General features: G+C 41.1%; 2 protein-coding genes across 2 annotated transcripts in view; one reads left to right on the top strand and one right to left on the bottom strand.

Annotated features, from left to right (window-relative positions):
- ctnna1 (catenin (cadherin-associated protein), alpha 1) overlaps positions 1-26338 on the top strand; it is a 151015-nt gene that overhangs the window by 52564 nt on the left and 72113 nt on the right. The window contains exons 8-9 of the mRNA XM_084041905.1: positions 24527-24607; positions 25118-25270. Coding sequence (XP_083898031.1) covers positions 24527-24607; positions 25118-25270 — 234 coding nt within the window. The remainder of the gene's footprint in view (positions 1-24526; positions 24608-25117; positions 25271-26338) is intronic.
- lrrtm2 (leucine rich repeat transmembrane neuronal 2) lies at positions 17651-21084 on the bottom strand. Its single transcript, XM_084040991.1, has 2 exons — positions 20815-21084; positions 17651-20023 (listed from the first exon to the last, which is right to left on the bottom strand). The coding sequence occupies exons 1-2, from the start codon at positions 20816-20818 to the stop codon at positions 18375-18377; spliced, it is 1653 nt and encodes a 550-aa protein (XP_083897117.1). The 5' UTR covers positions 20819-21084; the 3' UTR covers positions 17651-18374.

Raw genomic sequence — 26338 nt, 5'->3', positions numbered from 1 at the left:
TACAATACATATGCAGAGCTGTGTTTGAATATGAATTAGGTTTAGTAACGGCGACCCGTCGTTACAGACAATTTGAAAAATATTTGGGAATTCAGGTCGTTGGCCCGCTGGCAGTCTGCACAAGAAATATGATGCTGATCAGCCTAGTACTTTGCAAGATTAGCTGCAGACAGACACACAGACGCGTAAATGCAAGATCTCCGCCTGGCGGAGATAATGGGCTATAAATATTCACACCCCATACACATTTCGTCCTGTGTGCCATTTCCGGCGCCCTTGGTAGTTATTGTCAATGGTTCTGACCTTATTGAAATTTACTGAGTTGCTGACGATATGCGTGGCTGGAAACGGGGCGCTGAGCTCTGTTACAGAGATTTATGTGCTGCCTCCACCTCCTGCTTTGTCACTGTTTGTTTGAAGTGGGGAGAAATGCATGCTACTAAACAGAATAGGCAAAGAACCCAGTGATTTGTTTTGTTGACATATGAGGCAGTCTGTTTGATGCTGCAGGTGGCTTTGAAGGGTCCGTCTGTTTCCTCTGATATGTTGGCTGTATATGAATGACTGGCATATACTAGTGGAGCCCTTTGATGTATTAAAGCAAGTTAAAACATATTGGTCTCTGCTCAGTTGACAGTTATTAGTTATTTTTGGAGAGGAAAAAAATAGGGGTTGCATTTTTTTCTGGTCAGATTGAATTAGGTAGAAATAAACCCTAATTGAAACTGAAAATACATGAAATATTGACTGGTTGATTAACTGAAAAAGCCCCAGGCTTTGATAAAAGAGCAGCTTATGTATTACCTCAGGTACTTGCTGCACCGGATAGATATACGGTACTATGTGTAAATATGTAGATATTTTGTTTGTTTTTCATTGATCTTTCTCCTTCTCTTCCACTTGCCCCCTTCTATTTCCTTTCTCTTATGGAAATATCACTTGATGTCGCATAGACGCGTAGACTTTGACATGGTTGTCTAACAAAATATCCTTCTGGGACAATAAAGTCTAATTAAATGTTAATAATGAATCGCTTTGCATCTGGTCTGAGCACACCTGTACTAGTTGATGCAGATTTCACATTTAATACCTAAATTCACCCAATTTCATCCCGTAGTTATTTATATGGCACAGCCTTGTGTTTTCATCACGTCGCTGATGCATTTGTCATGCTTAAATCAACTTGACTGGCCTTAAGGATCGTGCACAGTGAAGTGCAAGGATATTCATTATCATGAATCCATATGCAGTCTGGGGGAATGCACACAGATCCAAACTATTCCAACAGGTGCATGATACAAAAAAAAGGTATATCCGCAGTTTTTTTTCTCTCCCTAAGGTTTTTTCTTGGTCTACCTAGAAAAAAAAACGTGTGCAGATATATTCTCTCTTCTCATTATGAATCCATAACATCCCATACTGACAATGTCCATGTTATAATATAGACATCCATAATGAAATCCAATTGACTGTACGCCTGGCTTTTTTCAGTATATACATAATCCTATGGGAAGTTGCTGTGTTTTGACAAGTCAAATCTACAGTGTAAACATGTCTGTCCTTTTTTTTGTGGAAATGAGTTGAAGTGAAGTTTGAATCACCTGTAGCCTGTGTTGCTGAGGATCAGCAGTACCCTTCAGCTGTTGTACATTGTTTTTGAGGAAGGCTGCCAACATCCCAGACCTCTCACAGCAGCCCAGAGAGAGGGAGTCTATTTATAACTGCTGCCAGATCTGGAGAACAAATTCTTTGCTCATTGCTGTTGTGTAAGACAGAGGCTCAACTTGTAAGTGATGGCAAACTGGCATGTGTTGGAAACCGAGCTCAGGTGCTCTGTGAGATTTTATGATTTAATGTGAGTAACTTGATTAAAATTACCAAACTTCATTATACTCAGTGTCCCTGGGTTAATGAATGTTGAAAGCTCCACAGCATGTATTTGCATAAGAACCCCCACTTGTATAATTATAAAATACTTTTTATGACCTTTCCAGAAAATCAATAAAGTGGACAGTATTTTGCTGTAACTCTGCAAAAGCGAAGGGGCCCATGGGTATCGGAAGCATATCCCTTTGCCTTTGAATATCCTCCTGCATTCTAAAACTTGCAGGCACATGATAACATCTTTGAATATAACGTTACACTGTGGCTATCACATTGAGTGCGTCTGAGTGCGAATGTACCTGCATTTACTTAACTTTGGTTGGATGCTGATAATGTGCTGATAACGTTTTGTCCACACTTTGAAAGCATCTCTAATCTCTGATGCCTCTGTACCATAATGGAATATCTGCGGACATTTGCCAAGCACCTCTGTTATTTTATCCAAGCTAGAATCGGAAATGGGTCTCAGTGTACGATTTGAAGGAGGGTGAAAACGTGGCATTTGCAACGGGGGGGGGGGGGCGTGGGGGGGGGGGGGGGTCACCAGATGATGAAAGATGAACTAACTGATAGCAATTTTTAAGGTTAATTGAGATGGTAAGATGTTGTTCAAGCCACGAAAGTTATTTCATGAAAGGATTATAATCTGCAGGGAAAAAGAGATTAGTCCAAAACTGTGGAAGTCGTAATCAAAGTTTTTAATAACTGGGGACATTTTGTAAGTTAATGTAAAAATAAAAAAAAATCCATCTACTTTGAAAGTCAAGAATCTTTTCAATTCTACACATACTTTAAATAAGGTAGTCAAAATGCATGGATGAGAGATAAAAGACCATGCCATTTCAGTACTGTTACATACAGTTTTGTCTCCCTAAATCGGTTCAGTTTTTATCGGTAAACATTCACTGATGTCTGCTACTGTATAGCGAAGGAAGAACTGGTGTCATCTGCTGAAGCACCGTGGCATGTGTTTGCAGCCAAATCACATCTGGGATGCTTCCATGTCACATTCCGTGTCTTCCTCATTTCGCTGTTGAAATGAATCCTTGTAATGGTAAAATATTCATGATGCTATTGTGGACAACATTATGGGTGGAATTCCTCATACCTACACATTTGGTTGGATGCTGATGACGTCCTTTCCACACTTTGAAAGCATCTCTGATGCCTCTGTACCATAATGGAATATCTGCGGACATTTGCCAAGCACCGCTGTTATTTCATCCATGCTAGGATCGGTAATAGGTCTGAGTGTACGATTTGAAGGAGAGTGAAACGTCTCATTTGGAACTGGGGGGGGGGGGGGGGGGGCGGCGGTCACGAGATGATGAAAGATGAACTAACTAATAGCAATTTTCAAGGTTTTAGGTTAATTGAGATGGTAATATGATGTTCAAGCCACTAAAGTTATTTAATGAAAGGATTAGAATCTGCAGGGAACAAGAGATTAGCCCAAAACTGTAGAAGTTGGAATCAAAGTTTTCCATAACTGGGGACATTTTGTAAGTTAATGTAAAAAGAAAAAAATCCATCTACTTTGAAAGTCAAGAATCTTTTCAATTCTACACATACTTTAAATAAGGTAGTCAAAATGCATGGATGACAGATAGAGACCATGTCATTTCAGTACTGTTACATACAGTTTTGTCTCCCTGAAACGGTTCAGTTTGTATCAGTAAACATTCACTGATGTCTGCTATAGCGAAGGAAGAACTGTTGTCATCTGCTGAAGCACTGTGGCATGTGTTTGAAGCCAAATAACATCTGGAATGCTTCCATGTCACATTCCGTGTGTTCTTCATTTTGCTGTTGACATGTGTCCTTGTAATGGTAAAATATCCATGATGCTATTGTGGACAACATTATGGTTGGAATTCCTCATACCTACGGACATATCTGCTGTCAAATTTGAAATGTAATTTACTCTGAGATAGTACCACTCTACTTATCCCCATCTCACCCAGTTCAAGGGTGCATTGCCTTTAGATATTGTTTTGCTCATCCCCATAAATGTGTGTGTGGGGTAGCATATTGCCTCAAAATGACTCTGAAGGTCAGTGATTGCTATACAGTTGGCATGCGTGGCCAGGACTCGGATATAAAGCACCTCCGACAAAAGGTTATATAAAGGGAGGTGGCAGAGTTCTCCATTGATTGGTGAAAAATGAAAGTGGCTTTTTATTCATTTGTGAAGTAATTCACTTTTTCTAAAGCTTGGCGGATCCCTTGTTGCTGGTGCTCGGTACAAATGTCAACCTCAGGTCTCTTGATGCAAAGTGAATAGATTTATTTGCTCTAGGCTTGGCTCAATGGTTCCCCAATTGATGTCTGAAATGCCAGCTTGGTTGGTTTCAGAACATGTTGTTAAACATTAACCATAATTGCTGTGTTTTGTTGTTTTGTAGCAAACAGCAAAGTACTCATCTGTTACATAAGTACCTAACTGCTAATTTGATCTACTCTTGACTGGTTTTGAATGATGCACAAGATCTTCCCCTTATCAAATAGTTGATTGGGGGTTTTGGGAATACAACCGCGTTTCAACTTGAAATGCTCTTCCTGCCCTTTGATTGATTCTGGCATTCTTAGAACATTCTCACCAGTTGGAAGAGACATTGAGGAGGTTTTAAAGACACATTGTTACATTTTAGATGCAGACCCTTCACTGAAAATGTTTCAATAATCCTCATGATCTATATAAAAGACAACCCAATGTTCATAATACTGTATGCTGATGAAAGCAGATTCACACTTCCTCAAGCAGGTCCTACCCACAGATGCGGGGTCAATAAAACATACTTTCAACAGTCCACATTTGATGTTGCTGTGGCCTTGTATATATATTGGAAAAACAAGAGCCCTTAAAAACAGTTTCACTGTATACAGGAGTGCCAAGCTATTAAATGTCCTCATGGAGGAGGTGACACTGACCCTCTGCTCTTGAGAAGAAAGCCATTTCAGATTTATAACTTGGATACTTTCACACCAAGTGGTCTTAATGAGGACTTGAGATTATTTTGACTTGGATAGAGACTTATGTGGACTTGGAAGAAATCAATATGGTGATATTGATTATCCCTGATGCTGCCCTCTGGTTGTTGGGCTACTCCCATGTTAATTAAGTAGGAAAATAGTAGGATATTCTAAATGTGACATCTATTCCTATTTTGAATATACTCTCCAGAGCTATATTGAAGGAATGACGGACACTGGCCTTCTTCTAGGGGGACCAAGGAGACTATCCTTGTTTTTTGGTCCATTACGGGCGTTAAGCTTTTTTTTTTAAAGTGAAATGAGAGAGGACTTTGTCCAGCCCTTGATCTGTGATGTTACACAAATGTACTGCTGTCATTCCACCTAGGATGAATCGCTGCATGCATGTACATTTTCTATAAAATAATCAATCTCCATTAGATGGCAAATTTCAGAAGCATTAAGTCAGTTTCAGCCAGCTTAAGATGCATGCCAGTATGCAGTCGGATAAGAACCAAGGTTGTTGCTTTGACATTTTTGAGAGACTTTAACTTTGGCATTTCATATCACTTATATAATGGAAACCTTATCTTAAGCAGTCATGGCAGGTTGTTGGCTTTTTTTTGTTGAATTCCTCCCCACACACATTTGTTGTGTCCTACTGACTCACTTGCTAGTGAGGAACCCCCACCGGGAGGACGTAGAGCCTCCGTCCTACTCCTCCCGCCCAACACTCCCTGCTGACAGGTGCCGCCCCAGCCCGTAGGATTATGTGCAGTGACAATATCACCCTCCCCGCCTGGCTTCCCTCCCTCAAACACGTTCGACACTCGACAAAGCCCGATGCACCTTGTGGATTCAAACCCCTAGCCTCCGTGGTGGTGGGCAGCTGGTTCTTACATTTTAAACAACAATGTGATTCTTCCACTGGCAAAAATGGATGCCTTCTAAGCCGGGACCTAATTCAGAGGTCTGTATGTGAGAGGTTTTAGCCAGAGGATTACTTTGGTTCCAAGGTGAGATGGACTCTGTGAATTGATCTGTGATGAATGTGTTAGTGAGGAGACCTCATGGGGAGGCAGGCGACTTCTATGCATGGTTCACGAAACACACACACACACACACACACACACACACACACACACACACACACACACACACACACACACACACACACACACACACACACACACACACACACACGCACACACGCGTGTGTCTTTGTCCTCGGCAGATGTGCAGTTTTCCCTGACCTTGGCAACGAGAAAATATTGTGACGCATATTTATAGCTACCTATTTAAAAAAGTGGTAATTAAATTGAAATGGGGCAAATGGATAGTTTCATTATGATAATTATATTAAACCAATAGAATTACATAAGTAAATGTCCTTTATGTACAGCCAAATTAATGTGTGAATTCCTCCCTCATGGACGGTTCCTGATAAGAACCAGTGTGCCCTATGTTCAGCACAGACTCGTCACAGCAAACACAAAAGCGTTTGTTGCAGTATATTAGTATAGTATATTTCTTAAGCATTTCCGTCCTGCTTTAGTCACAGGGACGGTATAACATTATCATATACTTTACATCAATGTCTTTGGAGAGCAGTAATAATTGGAATATTAAAGTAAAGGTATTTAATCAGCCCTGAATAGAATTAATTTGCCCGTTATGAAAAATGAGAAATAGTCAGACAAAAAATGATTTATAGTAAAACCTAGGTTAGCTTTGAGATAAGACTCAGAGGAGCAATGAAGCAGTTGCTTAGAAGATGGTGAGGGACGTGCCTGATACCTGGGAGCCACTGGGCAGACTATATCTGATGTTGTTCAGTTTTGAGGACATTCCAACACCTCTGTCTGATAAGGCTCACATTATTTAAGGCTGTGGACTCCAATCAAATATTCAATCATGGTCAATGCACATGAAATTAAATTAAATGGGAAAGAAAAGTATAGTATAGTATAAAGTGGTTATCTATCTTTTAGTTGTGTGTTCCGGGCATAACTTTGGCACTGTCCGACCTCAACACCCTCAAACTCGGCATGTACGTCACATAAGACATTTTAAAATGTTAAATATTCCAAAATATTTCTTGGCCTACTGGTACTGTGCACAAAAAAACTGCTGCAAATCGGTGCAGTGGTTTGCAAGATTAGCTGCGGATAGGAGAAAGACACACTGATTCTCTTCTAGACGGCCCGGCCACTACAGTGTCACACCGCCAAAATGTGGTATATTGAATGTTCAATGGTAATCATAGAATAATACCAAGAATCAAATCATGAGTGCTGTTCTGCTCCACTAATAATAGCGGTATGATTTTGACTCCACGCTATTTGGAAACATGATTTGCAAAATTTACATAATGCTGCTCCTACAAGGACCTGTAATTGTATTTAATAAAAATTCTGGAGAAGAACTAAATTGTTTCCTCACAAATAAACAAGGTTAGGCCAAGATTAATCGTTTCTGAACCCCTTTTCCTCAAGTAAATTAACTCTTCAACAAAGCGTTTATCAGCTAAAATGGAAGGGAACCAGGCCTGGTTGTGGTAAAATAAGATTTGTGAACTGCTGTGATTTATCTGCTGACATATATTTTATGACTTGCATAACTTACACTCATTAAAATGCAAGTTCCTGCTCTTTTGTGAGTAAATAGAGATTTTTCCCGTTGTCTACAATATGATTCAAGTAATGTAATATAGACCAATTGTGCAATTTTGTAGCACTTTAGTTTTAACTGCATTGTACTGCTGTGTGAATGACAGGAAATATTGCCTACTGTGGAGACTTCAGCAGGGATCTTCAGAACTAGTCAATATGATGCATTGTCTGACCACGTAGGACCACCAAGTCATTCTTCTTTCTGAATGGCTCGAAGGTGGAGTGATAAGCTATCCATCGAGAGATCTGAATTATAAACTATAACAAATATGATAATTGACTTGAATACTTTGGTTCATCACACTAATCTAATTTGTTAATTATAAAAAGTAAATGATTTATTTCGTGTCGATTCGTTGATTTAGAAGATATTAAACTAATTATTAGAAACACTTGCTTCTCAAGTTTTCAAAAAAGTTATCGATATAATAATGGCCAAAAAAAGGCTAAAATGATCGATTGTTGCAGCCCTAGTTGCTAGAGGAGTGACAGTATGTGGTGAGCTATAGCGGTAATGCGGTAATCTTTTCGTTTGCCCCGCCAAAGAAAAATGAGAGGCTTGTTTACCAACGAGCGGCCTCTGTTTACACTTTCATATGGAAGCATGGCAGAGTTCAAGCTGTCAATGGGTACGATACAGAATAGGTCAATGGGTATGATACAGAATAGGTTTCAGAAGAATGTCCACAGATCAATTTGATGAATTAAAAGACCAACTGGAACCCTACTATAAAGCGCACCATCATGCATAGTGCTGCCATTGATTTATCTGAGACTGGCGTGAGTAATTGCATGTATTGTTAATGTCCTTTCCCTTTGGCCTATGTGTTATGAGTCTCCCTTTTCATCACATAAAATAGAATAAGTTAAGGTGGAAGCATTATTCTTTTGGAAAATTGCAGAGGCTGATGTTCTAGAAATGGCTGCCTTGCCGTTATTATGACGGATATTAACATTATTAAGTGCTCAGGGGTTAGCGGTGGCGAGGTATTGCCTCTGGTGCTGAGTTGACGCTTGCAACAAATGGCTCAGTGGAAGATGGATGCCACCTGTCAAACCTGGCACTCTCGCCTCCCCACTCGGGAGGAGTAAATACCTGATGGACAAGAAGTAAATACCTGATGGACAAAGAGTAAATACCTGATGGACGAGAGGTAAATGCCTGATGGACAAGGAGTAAATACCTGATGGACAAGTCCTTGGCTTCTGTTGTCAGTCTTTTGGAGACATCCACACATCAGGATTCCTCACTGGCATCCTCGTACAGGCCTGGGATGTGTTTTGCAAAAATAGCCATCTGAATTTATGAAACTTGTAATAAGCTGTTGTGATACTCAGCCGGACACATAAACAATGCAGACTTCTTGGACCGAGCTCAAGTGTGCCTTGAGAGTTTGTTTACATTTTAACCCATTGAGGTCTGAGGTTCCGATTATGTCTTCTAAATCCTAACAGTTTTTTTTGAAAAAAACATATGTTGCTAAGTCAGTGGTTCTCAAACTTTTTCATGTCAAGGACCCCAAAATGAATATGTATTTGGCCGCGGACCCCCATCTCAAAATATGTTGTTCCAGGGACCCCCAGCAGCAAAGATTTGAGTTAGAACATTTGTACAAAGGTTCAAATGTTCGCTTTAAAAGATTTGCACATTTTCACGATTTTTCAAAAATAGCAGATCTACAAGCTCATAGCGCGGCACTCGGTGCCGCGCTATGAGCTTGTATATCTGCTATTTTTGAATAGCCAAAGTGTAAAATAATGTTTTTTTTTTTGCTCAAATCAATAAGTGACACAAATGCGTTCCAGGTCTTAATGGGTTAAGAAAATGAATTCTGAATTTAATTTCTTAAAAGCAAGCGAGGTCTCTTATTGGAACAGCATTTCACTTTTCATTACATACACATTCGTAGAAGTTCAGGAATACTTTAATATGGAGTGCCCTGGGATTCTCGTGTCAACGTGTTTTATTTACGTCTTTTCCCCCAGTTTTCAATTTTGGTAATTTAAAACCAAGATGATTTAATTATTCTTGTTTGTACTGTACATGTGTTTGTAGTTGATCAAGCGCAAACAAATCAGGCGGCTCCAAACATGGGCACATATATGAGCATATACTGATGACATCAGGGATCTCCATATACAGTATGGGTATAAAAGTGACAAGGACTGATAGATGGAGGCCTGGGGCAAGGACTGACGGATACAGAGAACCCCATATATGGGCATATCAGTCGGATGGATGGGCAGTGCGACATAGGTGTGAGGGCAGCGTAGCCCTCGCACTAACTTCTAGTTTATGATGTTTTACACACTTGGAAGGAAATGTTTTATTAAAGTTGGATATTGAAAGGAGGAAAAAATAGATTCAAAATAGTACAGAATAGTAATTCAAAGTATTACTGGTCCCATATACACATTCTAATTTATATTTTTCCATTCACTCTTGTGTTTCTTGCAGTGTATAAATTCTGTTACCTGACTTGTTCTTTTTAGTTTAATTATTTTCCATTTTCTTTTAAATTGACTATTTTACCGTTTCTGGATTTAAGCATGATACGCCTCTGGAAGTCAGCACATCAGAGTGCTTTCCATGCTTGAATACCCCTACTCACATTGACATTATTGTCACTTGTGCTGTGATTCATAATATGAATCACATGAATTCCTGTTCCTCATATTATAAGGAACAGGAATTACAAGTATTTCACTCATTGAATACAGAAAATAAATTCTTGTACACAAGAGGTCACATTCTTACACAAGAGGCCCTGGTATATCATGATTATTATACCATGGCTGTGGTGACGTCATTGATGCAACATGAAGGGGAGTGCCTGCCTTAATAATGTTATAATTACGGTATGACAAGACCTGGAGTGTATTATTGTTTTTATAACTTCATTGTCGGTTAATAGCAACAAGATTCACCCAATATTTTTTTAAACTTTTCTATTGTCTGTCATTGCTAACCAAAACTCACTCTACTCACTCTACTTGTATAATCACTTATCGTGATTATACAATAAGAATCAATTCCTGTATCCTACTGTATTCGCCTCAAGAGTACACTGACTTACAATTTGTATGTAAATGTATGTAATTGACATACATTTGGACAGAAACCTGTGGTGATACATTGTAGGACTAGTGTTTTAAGTACATAATGAAACGTTGAAACTGTATGAACAAGTTTAATTGACATATCAAGTATTCTTTTCTAAAATCCTTTTGGTTTGGTTTTCTAAGTCTGCCATGCCAAGACAATTGATCCTCACTAATCCCAGTTGATATTGATTATCGATCATGAATATAGAACTTCTGGTCCCAAGTTTCTATGCTTTTGGATTCTCCAGTATAATAGATGAGACATTCATTTTAATGTTTTGGGTAGTAAATACATAAGTGGGAGGTATTTGATGAGATCCCAGATGAATATGTCGTTCCTAGTAAACATTTTCTAGATTTATTGGTGGCCTCATAATGAATACCTAAGGCTCACTTGGGTCTCTGAGTCCTTGAACCCTTCAGGTTTCCAGGGACCTCGAGTCTCATCAGACCTCATCAGTTCAGTATCCTGTGTGAGGGTACAGACTGCAGGTTTATTGCTAAGGCTTGCTTCCCATTGGCCTGATCAGAGCAATTCAAATGGGCCTGGTCCTTACAGGTGGGCAGTGGTGTGCGCTCAGATTTATTGCGTACTCTGTGCGCCTCTGCCTTATTACTGCAGACAGCTCCACATAAATTGCCTTCAGATAGATCTTACTTCTCGGGAAACTCGTCTATCTAAAGGTTAGAGGTTTTTAATCGGGTTTCCTCCCAACTTTGATATGTGTGTTGGGATCTTTCGGCTCAATTTTCCTACAGTAAATTATGGGTTCTGCATCTCTTCCTCTGGATCGCATCCAGTTTGTAATGTAGGTGAGAATTAAGACCGCCTTGCATTGCTGGTTGGCAGCAGAGTGGAGCCGGCCTTCCTTGATAATTTCGCAACATGCTGTTTAGCTTATACAGCAGTCCTCCAGTTTTATGACCACCTCCACTGTAATTGAATCCTCAAATAACCTCTTGCTTTAGTTGAGAACTGTACAAAGTAGTAGTCTTAGCAATGTACACACCATTAATAGTATTGCACTCTGAGATTTAATTGCTTCGTGAGGATTTGCAAGTTTTAATTATATTATAGAATTTAGATATTTTAATGGCATCACAGTGCCGCAAACTTGTCGTCTCCTAATGGACTAAATTAGCAGTGTCTTTGTGAGAATTCCTGATAGCTCATTGATTCAGCCGTTCAGTATAATGCATCATGGAAGTGAATCTGCCAGAAGAAATAAGGAAGCACATTTATAGGTAGTTTCAGCTAAAGCAGTAGGATAATGAATTGCTTTGTCAGACAAACTCAAGATGGCTAATGAAGATTATTCTGAATGTACCTCAACGCTGTTTCCTTGTGGGCAGTATAAGAGATATGCTGTAGGGTACCATTCAATGTAATGCGTTTCTACTAGTGTAGTTTTCCTCTGCACTCTCAATTAGAACTAAATAAACACATTCCTTACTGTATATTCTTATATATATGCAATATATATTCTTATATATATGCAATATATATGCAAATTCCTACATAATGTATGTACGACTAGCCTGTGTCAGATATTTATCACATACAGTTACTCTGCAAACTAAGTCACGTTTAAACAAATGTGGTCTTTCTCCAACGGTATTTGTTATGGTCATCAATAGACTGGGTTAAAATTGAACTCTGTCATTAACCATCCAAACGTGTAAACTGGGTAAATGGAATTTCTAAACCACTGAATGCACATTATGCAGTGCAATGGGCAGGGAATTACCATCCAGCATGAGTCTTTGTGCCTCTGCTTTATAGCACAAATAAACCTGAGAAATGTTTTTCCACCAACAATTCTTATGTTAATTCGGAGTGCAGTTTAGATAGCTTTCGGAAAACTCCAGAGACCTTGTTCCACAGTTGAACCACATATTCACAACTGTTCTGCAGATTTCCTTTGGAGTATGACTCACACTCATTTGTGCAGGCCTCTTGGTTCTGACTAATAAAGCAAAAAGGGTGTAAAAAGGTACCACTTCTACCAAATGTATCTTTCCACATTCTTTCAAATTGTCTAGTAAGTGCAACCCCAGCCATTGTATCATTTGTCAGCATCTTTGATCAGAGGATGAAAGACGACTACCTTTGGCCAGCCACTGAAAGGAACAGACACTTCGTTTTATTCAGCTTGATTTCTGTGAGCTCTTGGGAAGAATGATTCTGCTCTAACGTTACCCCAGAGTCTCAGACCATTTAATCAAAGACAACAGGGAAGGAAACGACTCTTTCATCTTTTTGTTAACATTACAACTACATTTATATTGGAAGCTAAATGAACACTCGACACCCCTCAGGATATGTCAGACAGGTTTTGTTTTTGTAATTGGCTTCACGATAACTATAGTAATTTCACAGTTTGTAATTAGAAATTGCAGCAGCGAAAGTGGTACCTTTTTTTCTTTTTACATTATGTCCACGTGGGATTTATTTTTCTAAATTAGATGTGGATATGGTTGTCTTTAAGAAAACGTGAACATGAAAACAGAAGCCACCCACTACAGCTCCCATGTAACAGTTATTCATGTTTCAGCAGCTTTGCCTTTTAACGTAAATAAGTAACTGTTAGGAGCAACTGTACATTGCAGTGTGCAGACGTATTATTTCACTTTTGCTGATCTGTTTCTGTCCTGCACTTGATCATCACACAGACACTGAGGTTGACAAATGGGCAAAACAAGTAAATGATCTGCATTGGCAGATATTTATTTATTGGCATCTACCCAGAAATTCCATCCATTCCTGTCAACATTATAGTTTGGATATACAGGTTCTATATTCTCTGTCTAAGCCATTGGTTCTCAAAGTGGACCCGGGGACCCCCAGGGATCCTTGGCGGGGTACCAGGGGGTCCCCTGCTAAATATAGCATCACAATCATTTTAACCACTTTAATCATTATTGTATACTTTGGCTATTCAAAAATAGCAGATGTACAAGCTGTGCCGCGCTATGAGCTTGTAGATATGCTATTTTCTTTATTTTTTTAATAAAGCCAACATTTGTAACTGAAATATTTGCTTCTGGGGGCCCCTGAAACAATGCTTTGAGATGGGGGTGAGTGGCCAAATACATATAATTTTGGGGGTCCTTGACATGAAAACGTTTGAGAACCATTGATTTATATTGTCTGTCTAAGCATGTCCCAGGCTTATTGGTGGTAGGAGAGTAGGAGTTCAAGAAGCCATTGGTCTGGAAAATGGTTGCAACTCCATAAATCTTTGTCCTTTCACACCAATCCTTTTTTTCAGTATTTTCCTCCCTCCTCCTCTCCTTGATAAAACCCCACGGGCAGTACATCTGTTATCTGTTGTCTATTACTTTAGGTCACTTCTGACCATTCTTGCTGGGACTGTTGGCCTAGTTGATCTGTATGTGGTTCAGTGATAAATGTCCCTTCAACAAATGCTTTATCTAGTTGTAAGTCCCACAGCAGTAATGTTTTGTGTAGTCCTATTTAAGACTCAGCCAGTGACTTAGATTAAACGTTAAAGCAAATAGAAGAGAGGAATGCACCAGTTACTCATATTTCGAAAGCTAAATATATTGATAATAATAACCGTTTCAACCCGGAGGTCTTCGCCAGGGCATGAAAATGAAACATTTGACACGAAGTCTAAGGGCCGGGTTAGATGGGTGACTAATACAGTAGATCGCCTTTGGATAGTTAAAGGCAGTTGTAGAGCCTACACAATATTGTCCTCTTAGGACTAGTGTGGATTTGGAAGAAATGGCAAAACTGTTACGTGGTGTGTGAGCAGAATGCCAATTGTATGTTAGCAGTTCAGTTTTGCTGGTAGAAACATTAGTGAACTCTTCAATGGCTGCATGGACATAGCACTTAGCAGCATGTTTCAAACCTCTGTATTCGAATTGGGGCAGTGTTATATGCACATTCTGAAAGGTCTTCATTCACAGGAAAAATGCACTGAAATGGGGACATGTAAGCCTCCAGCAAAGCTGCAATGTAATTATTCTCATTTCTGTTTTGTTTCAATCGTGAGTCAGTGGTTTAGATAATCATTTTAAACTACTGTCAATCATTTTGTATTCATCTTGGTTCCAGCAACACCATTGGACCCTTGGGGCTTGGGATGTCTCTCAGAAATATCCCAACATTTGAAATTATTCAGGCAGTATGTAATCTTGGTTTATAAGGCCAGCAAAGTGCCAGAGCTGGACTAATAATGAATTATTTGCTCTAGATAGGCATCCCCACAACATTTGGTTTGTGCAGTTTTTGGAATTACATTTAGCGCGATTTAGAATATAGTGTAAAATTGCAGACACAACGAGTATCCCTGGTTTAGGCTAGGTATTGGTGAAGCTGAGGGAATGTAGAGCCTTTAATTATCAATTAAAAACACTGTTAACAGGTTGTACCACATAATTAAGTAGGCTTGCCCCATATGATTAGTATTCACTCTGTTGACATTACAATTAGAAGTGAAACAAGCAAATAATCCCCTTAATTCTTCAGTACTCTGTAAACCTATTTTCAACATTATGTGAAGTATGAGGTAATGGATACATATCTTATCAGTATAAAGTTCACCAAAAGTTGGGTTCAACAAGTAACCAATTAACAATTACTTCGTTAGCATAATTGCCAATTATTTAGAGGACCAAACGGAGGCAGGAGCATCCATCAGTTAATAAACAGTCAATATATTGTAACCATTTTATTTAAAAAATATATGTTTTAAGGGGGAAAAAGATATTTTTTTTCCATTTTGCCACATCTTAGCCACTATACAGATATGAAATTGTACATATTACAATACAAAAGGAACAGGGAAGAGAAAAGCATTCATTTTGCACAAAGAAGTTGGGTAAGAGAAAGGATTCTCTCTTTGTCAATCTTTTATCTTTTTTTATTGTTAGGCAGGATGGGGAGCAGGGCTAAAGTATGACAAGAGGAACCAAAAAACAGTGGACGAAAAGCCAGAGTGCAAAGGGATGCATATTTCTACAAATTGTGTGGATTTCTCAGTCACTTAGTACAAGCCTTATCTTAAACAGTGAGATGTCAAACGATTGACAGAACGATTTAGAAAAAAAAGAAAATCCACATACATCCCCATTCTTGCCATTATCAGGAACGAGGCATCTCCACAATGTTTTCTGAATGACATTAATAAAAATTCAAATCAGTTTTTGACTGTTGAACATGCAAGACAGTTTGAGAGGGCAATAGTAAAAACTGTGCAAAGCTGTAGGAAAAGAAAATGGCAGACGATGTGGAAGTGCTTGGCCTTGGACACGGTCGATAATAGCATATTTTTTTGTTCTCGAGTTCAAACAAGATGTAGAACAACTGCTTTGGATTTACACTGAAACATGTCTTCATAGTGTGGTTGAATGCTTCGACTGCAACTGAACTGCTACACTTTGAATAGCTACACCAGCCCTCTATATTTACCCCCCCTTCTAAACCCTTGTCTGATGTCATTCCACAGAGGTTTGCCAGTACTCTTCAGAATGGTTAGGGTGGAAGTTATCATTTTGGGTAAAATGTAGTGAGATGCATTAACAATTAACAAGACATTAGATGTTTGCTGTCAAATTGAAATCTCGCAGAAATTCCATAAAGAGAAATGTTCACCACAGATGATACTACAGGAGATACTTGGAGCACGCACCCTCCAAGACACCGCTCTATGCCTTGCATTCTAATTTTGTGTAGTCAGGCAGATCCCAGCAGTCTCCTTTCTTGTAGATGACTTGGCAGTGCTCACTTGTTTCATAAAATGTAAGCAAACTCTACACTTATCAGAATCGTGCCACATTCCAAATGCTCCACTCAGTGATTTTTACCTTTACTCTTGACTATTTATGATCATTATAATTATTATTATAGTTTTCAGTTGTATTACCTTAAAGTATCTGCCGGCAAGTAGTGAAATGAGTGTTGTTGCTACTTTGTCAATTTGACGTTTAAGTCACTGCATTTCAAGCCCAAGGTGCTGCCCTGTCAATATTTGTCATTCCTTTCTCCCCTCCCTGCCTGCCCTGGCCTTATGGAATACCATTAATTGGCCGGAAGGACGCTCATTGGCTTCGATAAGCCAGGACATTACCCCACGGCTGCCCCTCTCCATCGTCCCATCAATTCCCCTCGTTTCCTCTCCCTTTCACCCTGCCCCCACCGCCCCAACCGAACACAAAGAACTGCGGAGCTGCAGCGGCGGCTTTAGTCTGATGCTAATGCACATCCTCTCCCTGCTGCATACAAATGTGTCTGACCCAGCCTCCCCTGTTTGCTTATCACAGGAGCTGCATTTGCTCCCTGGGGGAGCCTCCACAGTTTAACTTTACACTGCTGATGCTCCCAATCCGTCCGACTGTCCTTTTCCACCAAAGGCATATGTCAACCTGATGCCTCTCTGACAAGAATGAGATTGTGAAACAAAGGTAGATGTTCTTGCCGACTGTGGAGGATGTTTCTGCTAGAACTATTTCTGAGCGGCTGGCGAAGCTAAATCTTGCTGGATCAATGGTGTGGGTGACAGAATATCAGATTCTTTTTGCCTGGCCTTAATTGGTTCAATCTTGAGCCTGTCAGACCTGATTAGAGTCTATGCAGTAAAGAGGCTGCTCCAGGCCTGGGCTCCTGGGAAAGGTTTATTTTTAGATCAAAACTGTCTTCTTTCTGGATTTTTAGCTTTTCATTATCCATTTAGTCAGTGCCTTCACATTTACAAATGTTTCTTACCTTGGTTGTTGTATGTTGACAGGTTGTGAGTAAGTTAACAGTGCTTACTAAGTTGAGCTGTCATAAATACTGTCACAGTGTGTATGGCAATATTCAGAGCTGAGGAAACCGCACACTGGTCATCATGTGTCACACATGGTGACCAGTGCGTGGTTTACTCAGCTGCTGAAAGATAGTTTACATTTATCTTAAAGTCTCAGGTGAGGAAGACATCCAGCCATTGTGGTATACTGGACATGAACCTTACATGAACAGTGCTTAGGTTATTCATTTGATGGAAAGTCATAGATTTGGCCTAATTAAATCAAATTTGGAAATGAGTGCCATGATGGGTGTTTAGTGAACAGAACTTCAGGGCCCTGCTCTCATCAGGAGAGGATTTTCTTTATTTGTAACATGATTACCAAACAATATTGACATTTAATTTTCACTTGTAGTTCAGATCGTGGGCGATATTCAAGTTTATATTACTCTCAAAACATCTTAATTCAAAACTAAAACAAAACATTTGATATAATTATCCAATTTGTCCAAAGTAATTGGGCTACAGTGTCTATGGTGCATCTTATGAACTTCATCAGATACTTGCTTGTTTACTTTTTAACAGGAAACAAGACATTAATTTTTAAATCAGATTTCTCCACTAATGTTCCTTTAGCAGAGGACATTTTGGATAAATATTTACTCTGTGCTGCAGAATATAGTGACAATGTGGAGACAAATCTCACAGTTTACAATTTTTACCCATTCAAAATGATTGCCCCCTGCCTGATAAGAACAACCTTGCATTCATAGAAAAATAAATTTGTGAATATCTCTACTTCGTCCCTTAACTGTCAAATCCTCCATCAGTCTGTCAGCATTCAACAGCTCTCATATATCCTTGAAGCTCACTTGTAGAAATTATGACTTTTATATAAACTGGAAAAAAAACAAAAAAAGAAACCCTGTATCATCTGAAATGGTCAAATGGCAAACCATAAGCTCTAGGAATAAATAGGAGTTCATACTTCACACTCTTTATAAGGCAGTTGCTGACACTTGCACTGCCCATAGCCGTTGATGATGACGAGTGCCCCTTCCTCATGGCTGGGCTCGTACTCATTATATGGTACCTGTGTAGCCAGGTCTGCCATAGGCTGCCGCTGCTGGGTCCTCAGCTGTCTGCGGTTCTGAATAGCCGAGCAGTGGCGTATCCGGCGCAGGGTGGGAGGGCAACACCTCCGTGAGATGTACACGACGAAAATGATGAGAAAGAAGGAAAAGAGCAGAGCCATAGTTCCCATGATGACTCTGTGAGTGAGAACGGTATTGTCCGTCTCGGAGAAGTCATCTGTGACGGCTGCCTCTTCAAGTGAGGTGGTGGTAGTCGCTGGCGGAGCAGCACGTGGGGTTTGAGTCGTCGACGTCGTGATGGTGGTGATCGTAGTAAAGCTCCCAAAATCCTCTGCATAGTCCTGCGTGGGGGTCATAATTCCAAACGGGGAGCTGGTGACCTCTGGGGTCGTCGTAGCGTCCGTGGTCGTGATAACTGTCTGTACAGGTGGCGCGGTAAAATTCTGGCAAAGCTGGAATCCGTAAACGGCATCCAGTATCTCCTCGCCCTGGGCATATTCAGGACTGTGGCAAAGAATGGAATGTTCCCACCGTCCCTTGAAGGTGCTCAGCCAAGTGGCCAGAGAACAGATCCGTTTGGTACATTCCCAGAGGTTGCTAGAAAGCCCCACGGTGCCCAGAGACCGCCACATATCCATGACCTGGGCGTCCAGGCTGGTCAACTTGTTGTTATCCAACAGCAGAATCTTTATGTTTGGCAGTGTTTCAAACACATCAGCCGTCAGGACGCGAATCTCATTCCCCGTTAGGTCCAGCTTCTCTAGCGTGGTCCAGGTCCACTCCATGCCACATGTCAGATTGCTGATCTTATTCCACTGCAGATATAGAAACTGGAGTGTGACCAAGCGTGGGAAATGGGCCAAGTTGATCTTGGTTAGCTGATTGTGCTCCAAATGGAGCTCTCTGAGCTTAATGAGCCCAGCAAAGCCATTCCGTGCCAGGCTCCGGAGGCGATTGTTGCTCAAGCCCAGGTACTCCAGGCTGCGACAGTCCCAAAAAGCCCGAACGGGGGTGGTGCGAAGTGAATTGGAGCGCAAGTGGAGAATCTGGAGCTTCCTTAGCCCGTGGAACAGTTCTGGTTCCAACGCCGTCATCTGATTGAAGGACAGGTCCAGGATCTGTAGATTGATGAGGTGGATGAAGGTTGTGTTCGGCAGCTTGGTGATGCGATTAGAGCTCAGGTTTAGGTCCTTCAGCTTGTAGAGCCCTTGAAAAGCATCCTCTTGCACCGTGGTGATCTGGTTGTGGTCCAGATGGAGCCAGGTAAGCTGGCTGAAGCCATAGAATTGGTCCGGGCTTAGTTCGGTGATGCTGTTGTGGCGCAGGGACAGCCCCAGGGCCCCCTTGTCCACGCCATCTGGGGGTGCCTGGAGCCCCTGGGTGTCGCAGTAGAACTGCAGGTCCTCACAGCGGCATTTCTGAGGGCAGGTTGTGCACGACGCAGGAGGCAGCAGACACATCAGCAGCATGCTGATGATCACACACAGACACAGTGCCACTGGTGCACTTCCCACCAATGGCCACCTTGAATGGAAACCTGAGTGGGTTCAAAGATAAGAAAATGAACTGTGGGAACGCTAATCTCTGCAGAACACTTATTGCTGATGCGTGGCATGATGTTTTTTTGTTTTCGTCTTATGAGCAATTGCTCTCTCAGTCTCTTTCAGTCTCTCTCACCCCCTCCCTCATAAACGCACCTTTTTATATGAATTATATCACATTCACAACTTCTCTCGTGCGTCATACACACACGCACACACACACACACACACACACACACACACACGCACACACACACACACACACACACACACACACACACACACACACACACACACACACACACATATTGATTTTTTTGTAAGAACATGTATAATTGAAAGGTCACAGTTAAATATGCACCTGTGTTCATTAAATGCTAAAAAGATGGAGTTTGACCAGCTTATTGTGTTCAATGACATGTCATTGTATTTGATCAAACACGTTCTGCGGGTTGCTGTCATTCCAGTCATTGCCTACCGCTTTCATATTTGTCATGCATTAACCCTTCATTGCCGTGTCCTTTTTCCGAGTTTATGGTAGTTTATTTGAATTGATCACTTGATAATGGATATTCATCAATCAGTTTAGAGGTTATGCACGTCTGTTAGAAAATGCGCTTCCTATTATGAATTCAGAAATTCCTGACTTGGGTGTTGGCGAGGGTAAAATCAAGGACAATTGAACTAAATAGATGTGGCTCAATAGCCTTTTAGTCTTCAGCCTCCCTCCCTCTCACTCTTATTCCCTATTCAGGTCCAGACCTGCCAAATAAAGAGGGTAACTTACCCATTCTTTTGTGCACATCGGAGGCTGCATTCAACTGTCCTTTTCCGCAGACACTTGGAGCAGCCAGATGGAACAAAAATCCAGTGGGAAAAAACCCTTTTGAGTAAATACAAAAGGAATCAGGCTCTTCTGAAATGAAGCAATACTGAGCCCTCCCAACTGAAATGAAATCCTAAATTCCATGTCCCAAGATGTTGTTTATTCCTTTCTGTCCCCCTTTTTGTCCTCTTTAATCCGAGATTAAAGAAAAGGATGCATCTTTTTTTCCCTTCCTCCCAGGAATCCTTAATTTTCGAAGTTGATCAGTTGCATCCCAAACGACCTCGGCGTCGAGACCCCCCCCTCCCCTCCTTCCTTTTCACTCCCTCCGTTTTCCTTTCCACTGCAATGTCGTCAGCTCAATTGGTTAATTGAAGATCAAGCTTCCCCCCCTTCATGGCTGGGGGTCCTTAAACCCTAACTTGTTGATGGCAGCCAGAGAGACCCCGCTCGCTCGCTCGCTCGCGTCGCCAGATCAGCCTCAGCATAGCCTCTGCAGCGCAGTGCACGGAGCCCTCGTCTGCTGCCGCTAGACGCAGGGGGAAGAGAAAATAGCAGAGCGGAGAGCCGCTGATGTTATTCTGTGCTCTTTGTTGCAGCCACTCTCTGCTACAGAGTGGTGGCAGCCTGGCGTCGATCATAAGCACAGTTTCTCTCTCTCTCTCGCTCTCTCACTCTCCCTTTTCCCTTTCCCTCCCTCACTCTCACACACACTCACTTGCTCTCTGCCTTGTACACAGTGCTTGTGTGCCTCTACCCACCCACACCACAGCCCCCCCCATCTCCACCTCCCTACTGGCTCGTCACCATCAGAATATTGATATCTCCAACGTGTTGCGGCAGCTCACTGTTGAAATTAACCATGGCTGTAAATCTCAGCCTCGCCTCACCGCTGCCACTGTGTCTGCTGTATACATACATAGACAAGCCACATAAACAACGTAAAATTATTAAAGCAAAATGGTCTTTTCATGAGTCCCCGGACAACATAACATTAAGTGTGTGTGTGTGTGTGGGAGGGGGAGGGGGGTTCTGATAGCCAGGCTTGAGCTAGGGCGCACTGCAATGCCTTTCCTCTCAAACAGGAGCAGGTATGATATAGAAATGCAAACATAGTCTGGTAGGCATCCATAATTTACGAGTTCTGAGTGCAGTGCTTTTTAATTTTTGAGCATACGGTAAGCATGTGATGTATATGACCAGCTGCTTTAAAGTTGAATGGTAATAAGAATGCACGGTGGGCTTTGAGCAACCATTTGGCTCACGGAAATCTTTCAAAGTGAACCTTCTTTGTTAATTTAACCATGGTCATTTTCAGAGTTATGCAAAGTAGAAATTCCATCTAGAGATGGTTGACTCATTGGTGCTCTTTAGAGTTTCACTCCAAGAATAACTATCTGCATTTCTTTGGGAGGGAATGGAAAGTTGGCTGCCCTTCATGAAATATTGAATGGAAGGGTGGATCCCTATTGGAGTTAATTTTAAGAGTCAACAGCCTGCTAGACAGTGTGTTGTAATAATCTTCCTAGCACGTTTCCTGTGCAAAATATTTACAGCACACCATGTTTTGAACAAATTTGTTGTTAGAAGTACATGTTGGCCTTTTCTGTTAAATTAAGCCTCAAGTTCATCTGAGCAAAATGTACTCAAAACATCATAAAAAAACAATAAACCAGTTTTTCCCCCTTCTAAATGTAATTATGTAATCATGTCTTGGAGTGAGAATATGTAGCTCATGCATCTGGCTGTGACTTTCCAGTTGACTTGACTGTGGCATGCTGCCGCCCATCCTCTACATCTAGGCCCTTAATTCCCACCAGGACTTATCTGCAGAGTAGAGTGTAAGAGAGAGAAAGAGAAGAAAAGAACCACTTGAGTCTCAATCATTAGGCATATGGGATGGATACTCCCTGGTTTTGGCCCATGTTACATTTCTGATTCTCTCAATTTTAGAGAACACTGCTCAGTCGGCTAAACTCTGATTGGACGTCCAATTAACTCATTGACTGCCAGAGTTAAAACATCGTTTATAAGCTGCCCTTGCCAGCGATTCCGATCGTTTTCACTAACCTTTGAAAAATCACAGAATATTATTCTTCACAACGATCCACCCGCCGATCGCTTTAACCCATTAAGACGTGATCTTTGGCTGAGCTCTTCATCGTCATTACTATCGAGACTATCTAGTATCATAAAAGATGCTACAGAGAAGCCCCAACCATAATAATAAGCACCTGCAAGAAAACCTCTGGCGTGAAAATGAAATGAATTGCAGGCAAACCATGAATGAAATGGCATAGAGAGAGCTGAGTGGACTAGAGTGATCCCACAGCACTGCATCCAACCAGCAAGAAATCGCAGAGGATTAGTACCGAAGGAGCTCTCTGGCCCTCTAACCATGTGTTACCCCCCCCTTCCCCTCCCTTCCCCTCCCTTCCCCAGTCCTTCAATGGCTAGGGGTTGGTGGCGGCTGGGAGCTGGTCCATGTCGGCACCATATTGGGAGTATTTCACAGGCTGTTTTGATGGCACTGGCATTACCACCTCCCTCTTCCTCCTTCGCCTTTCCTTCACATCTCATTTTCCTCTGATTTGATTGTTTCCTCTCGTGCGTCTCTAACCATCCTTCCTAAAAAGATTTACATTTGACTGTTTCTCTGACACGGGGAGGGTGGGTGGGTAGACTATGATTTAACTGCTCCCTGCATCTAGTTGGGGAACGGTACTAGTGTGGACCTTGGGCGCCCCTTCTCTGTGTAAATGCTTCGGAATATGCAACATCATCTGCCAATAATTCAACAGTGTTACGGTACATAATTGTGTAGTATAGTGTTGGCCATGTAGAGCCGTGTTGCTGGGGCGTTGTTTGACGCAAGTCCCTTTTTTTTCACATGAGAGCAGACAGATGGGAGGCAGGAATTGTGGGGGAAGATGTAATCATCTGAATCATAATGACTCCGGATGATTCCGGACACTTTGCTGTCATCTTATCAACTTTGTTGGCTAATTAATTATCAAGCCAACATAAAGGCATTTGATTCTCAATATAGGCTGAACTATGTCCATACAGAACACAGTAGGAACTGTCAGGATATACTACACAACTTGATCTTGAATAATTTGCAATTGATGTCATCTTCCTCCAATACCAACCCCTCACCCTAGTTCAGAGCACCAAGTACCCTACTATTAGCCTATTATTGTCCTGTGTGCTATTGTGCTCTTTTAAGTGGCAAAATAGATTTCTGTCCCATGTTTATTTTAGCTTAACAGTTTTCATTTTTCAGCGTAAATTTAATCTCACCGCTGGGACTTAGGCTCGTTATAACGTTAGTACCTGTGTTATGTGGGGAATCCAGTGCAAACAGGTTGGAACTAAAACATCTGTTGCTAAGAGATGCATATGGATTAAATCTGTTGATTTGAAACGCTGTTGCTGTGTAAATGCAGTTGAGCCCTATTTCATACAAAAATACACATCACGACACAAAGCTCGTACATCTGCTGTTTTTGGAAATGACACATCTGTACAGTTTTTGCCTCTAATGACTTGCCGGGTTGAAAGTGCTGTTAATCATGCCCATGGCATTGTGATGAAGTTACTCTTCATCCTAAGGGAAAGCAAGTTGACAGAACGCCACCCACTCAACACTCCTTTCTCATCTCCATTTCAGGCTGGCAGGAAGGACAGGAGTGATGCCCTCAACACTGCCATTGACAGGATGACAAAGAAAACCAGGGACCTTCGCAGACAGGTTTGTCTCATTCTTATCTCTCCATCTGTCGAAACCAACCCCACTCCCTTCCCCTGTCTACGGAAAGGTTAATACTAGCAAACATAAGACCCCATAGATTTTTATGTGCTGGGCCATTAATATAGAAATATGTTGTTTTCCTTCGTGAAATGGGGGGGACTTGATTTGTTTTCCCGGACTGTGGCTAGCTACAGTACTATAGCCGTCTATAGCAGCCTGTCCTTATATAATGCAGCCGTCCACAGGCAAGAAACCTGAGAGACTGTCTGCTTAACCCTTGACAGTGTAATGGACCTATAAGGGTATGTTTACATTCTGAGGAAAAAAATGTAATAAAAACAAAAACATGTTTTGCTTTGTTGTGGAGGATGCCGGTATACATTATAGATCTAAAAGAATGGGTCCTGTATGTATTATAGATCTAAAAGAACAGGTCCCTTTGTAGTCTAAAACATGTAACCATAGGACACACACAATTTCAACATTGCCTTTTCGTTTCTCTCTACACAGCTGCGTAAAGCAGTCATGGACCATGTCTCTGACTCATTCCTGGAGACCAACGTTCCTCTCTTGGTCCTGATCGAAGCCGCGAAGAATGGCAACGAGAAGGAAGTTAAGGAGTACGCGCAGGTGTTCCGCGAACACGCCAACAAGCTGATTGAGGTACTACAGTTGAACGCGCTGACGTTACCCTATAGACATTGGGCTTCTTGTACCACATAGCAGCAGTGGTGGAAAAAGTACTCAAATTCTTTACTTAAGTAAAAGTACCAATATAAAAATACTCTGTTACAAGTAACAGTCCAGAATTCAAAATTTACTTGAGTGAAAGTACACAATTATTGGCATCAAAATGTACTTAAAGTACCAAAAGTAAAAGTACTAAATATTTGAAAATAGCAGATCTACAAGCTCACAACACGACGCGTTGTGAGCTTGTAGATCGTCTATTTTCAAATAGCCTATGTATAAAATAGGGTTAAAGTGGTTAATGTATGTTTCGTTGTATCATAATTTATATCTGAAAAGTAACTAGTTACTAAAGTTTACAAATAAATGTAGTGGAGTAAAAGTACAATATTTGCCTCTGAGATGTAGTGGAGTAGAAGCAAAAGTATTGGAAATACTCAAGTAAAGTACAAATGCCTCAAAATTGTACTTAATTACAGTACTTAAGTAAATGTACTTGGTTACTTTCCCCACTGCATAGCAGGCTCCATCAGGCTCTTTTCTCAAACAGATGCCCTTATTGAGATGCAGCTTTTCCATCTGAAGGGTTGGAGAGCCGTGTTGTATTTTTCTATTTAATTTGTCGAGGGTAAGGGGGGGAAAAAAATGCATTTCTATGGTCTAGTTAGATGCAACACATTTCCATCTCCATGTTTCTCTCTTCCCTCCATCTCTCTCCCCTGTCTCTATCTGTTTCACTCTCTCACTCTTGTCTTGCTGTGAACTGAAGTGGTTGCAAAGCAGATGCTGTGGTGCTATTGAAGAGCAGACAAACACTACATTGGTATGGATGGTCACAGCTCTGAATCAAATTTTAAATCCAGTCAAACTATAAGGAGCAAAACATCACAGCCCAAGGTTAAGTGCCGTCTTGAGGAGGGGGGGGGGGGGGGGGGGGGGGGCTGTGTTTTCAATCTCTCAACAGTGTGACATCTTGTATCAGACTGGAGTAGGGGATGCAACTCTAACAATGATATTAACCCATTAAGACCTGGAACGCAT

The sequence above is a fragment of the Gymnoscopelus microlampas genome, assembly GCF_963454915.1.
Source record: "Gymnoscopelus microlampas genome assembly, chromosome: 18".
NCBI lineage: Eukaryota > Metazoa > Chordata > Actinopteri > Myctophiformes > Myctophidae > Gymnoscopelus > Gymnoscopelus microlampas.
The sequence above is the reverse complement of the archived record's forward strand: the minus strand, read 5'-3'. Positions and strand labels throughout refer to the sequence as shown.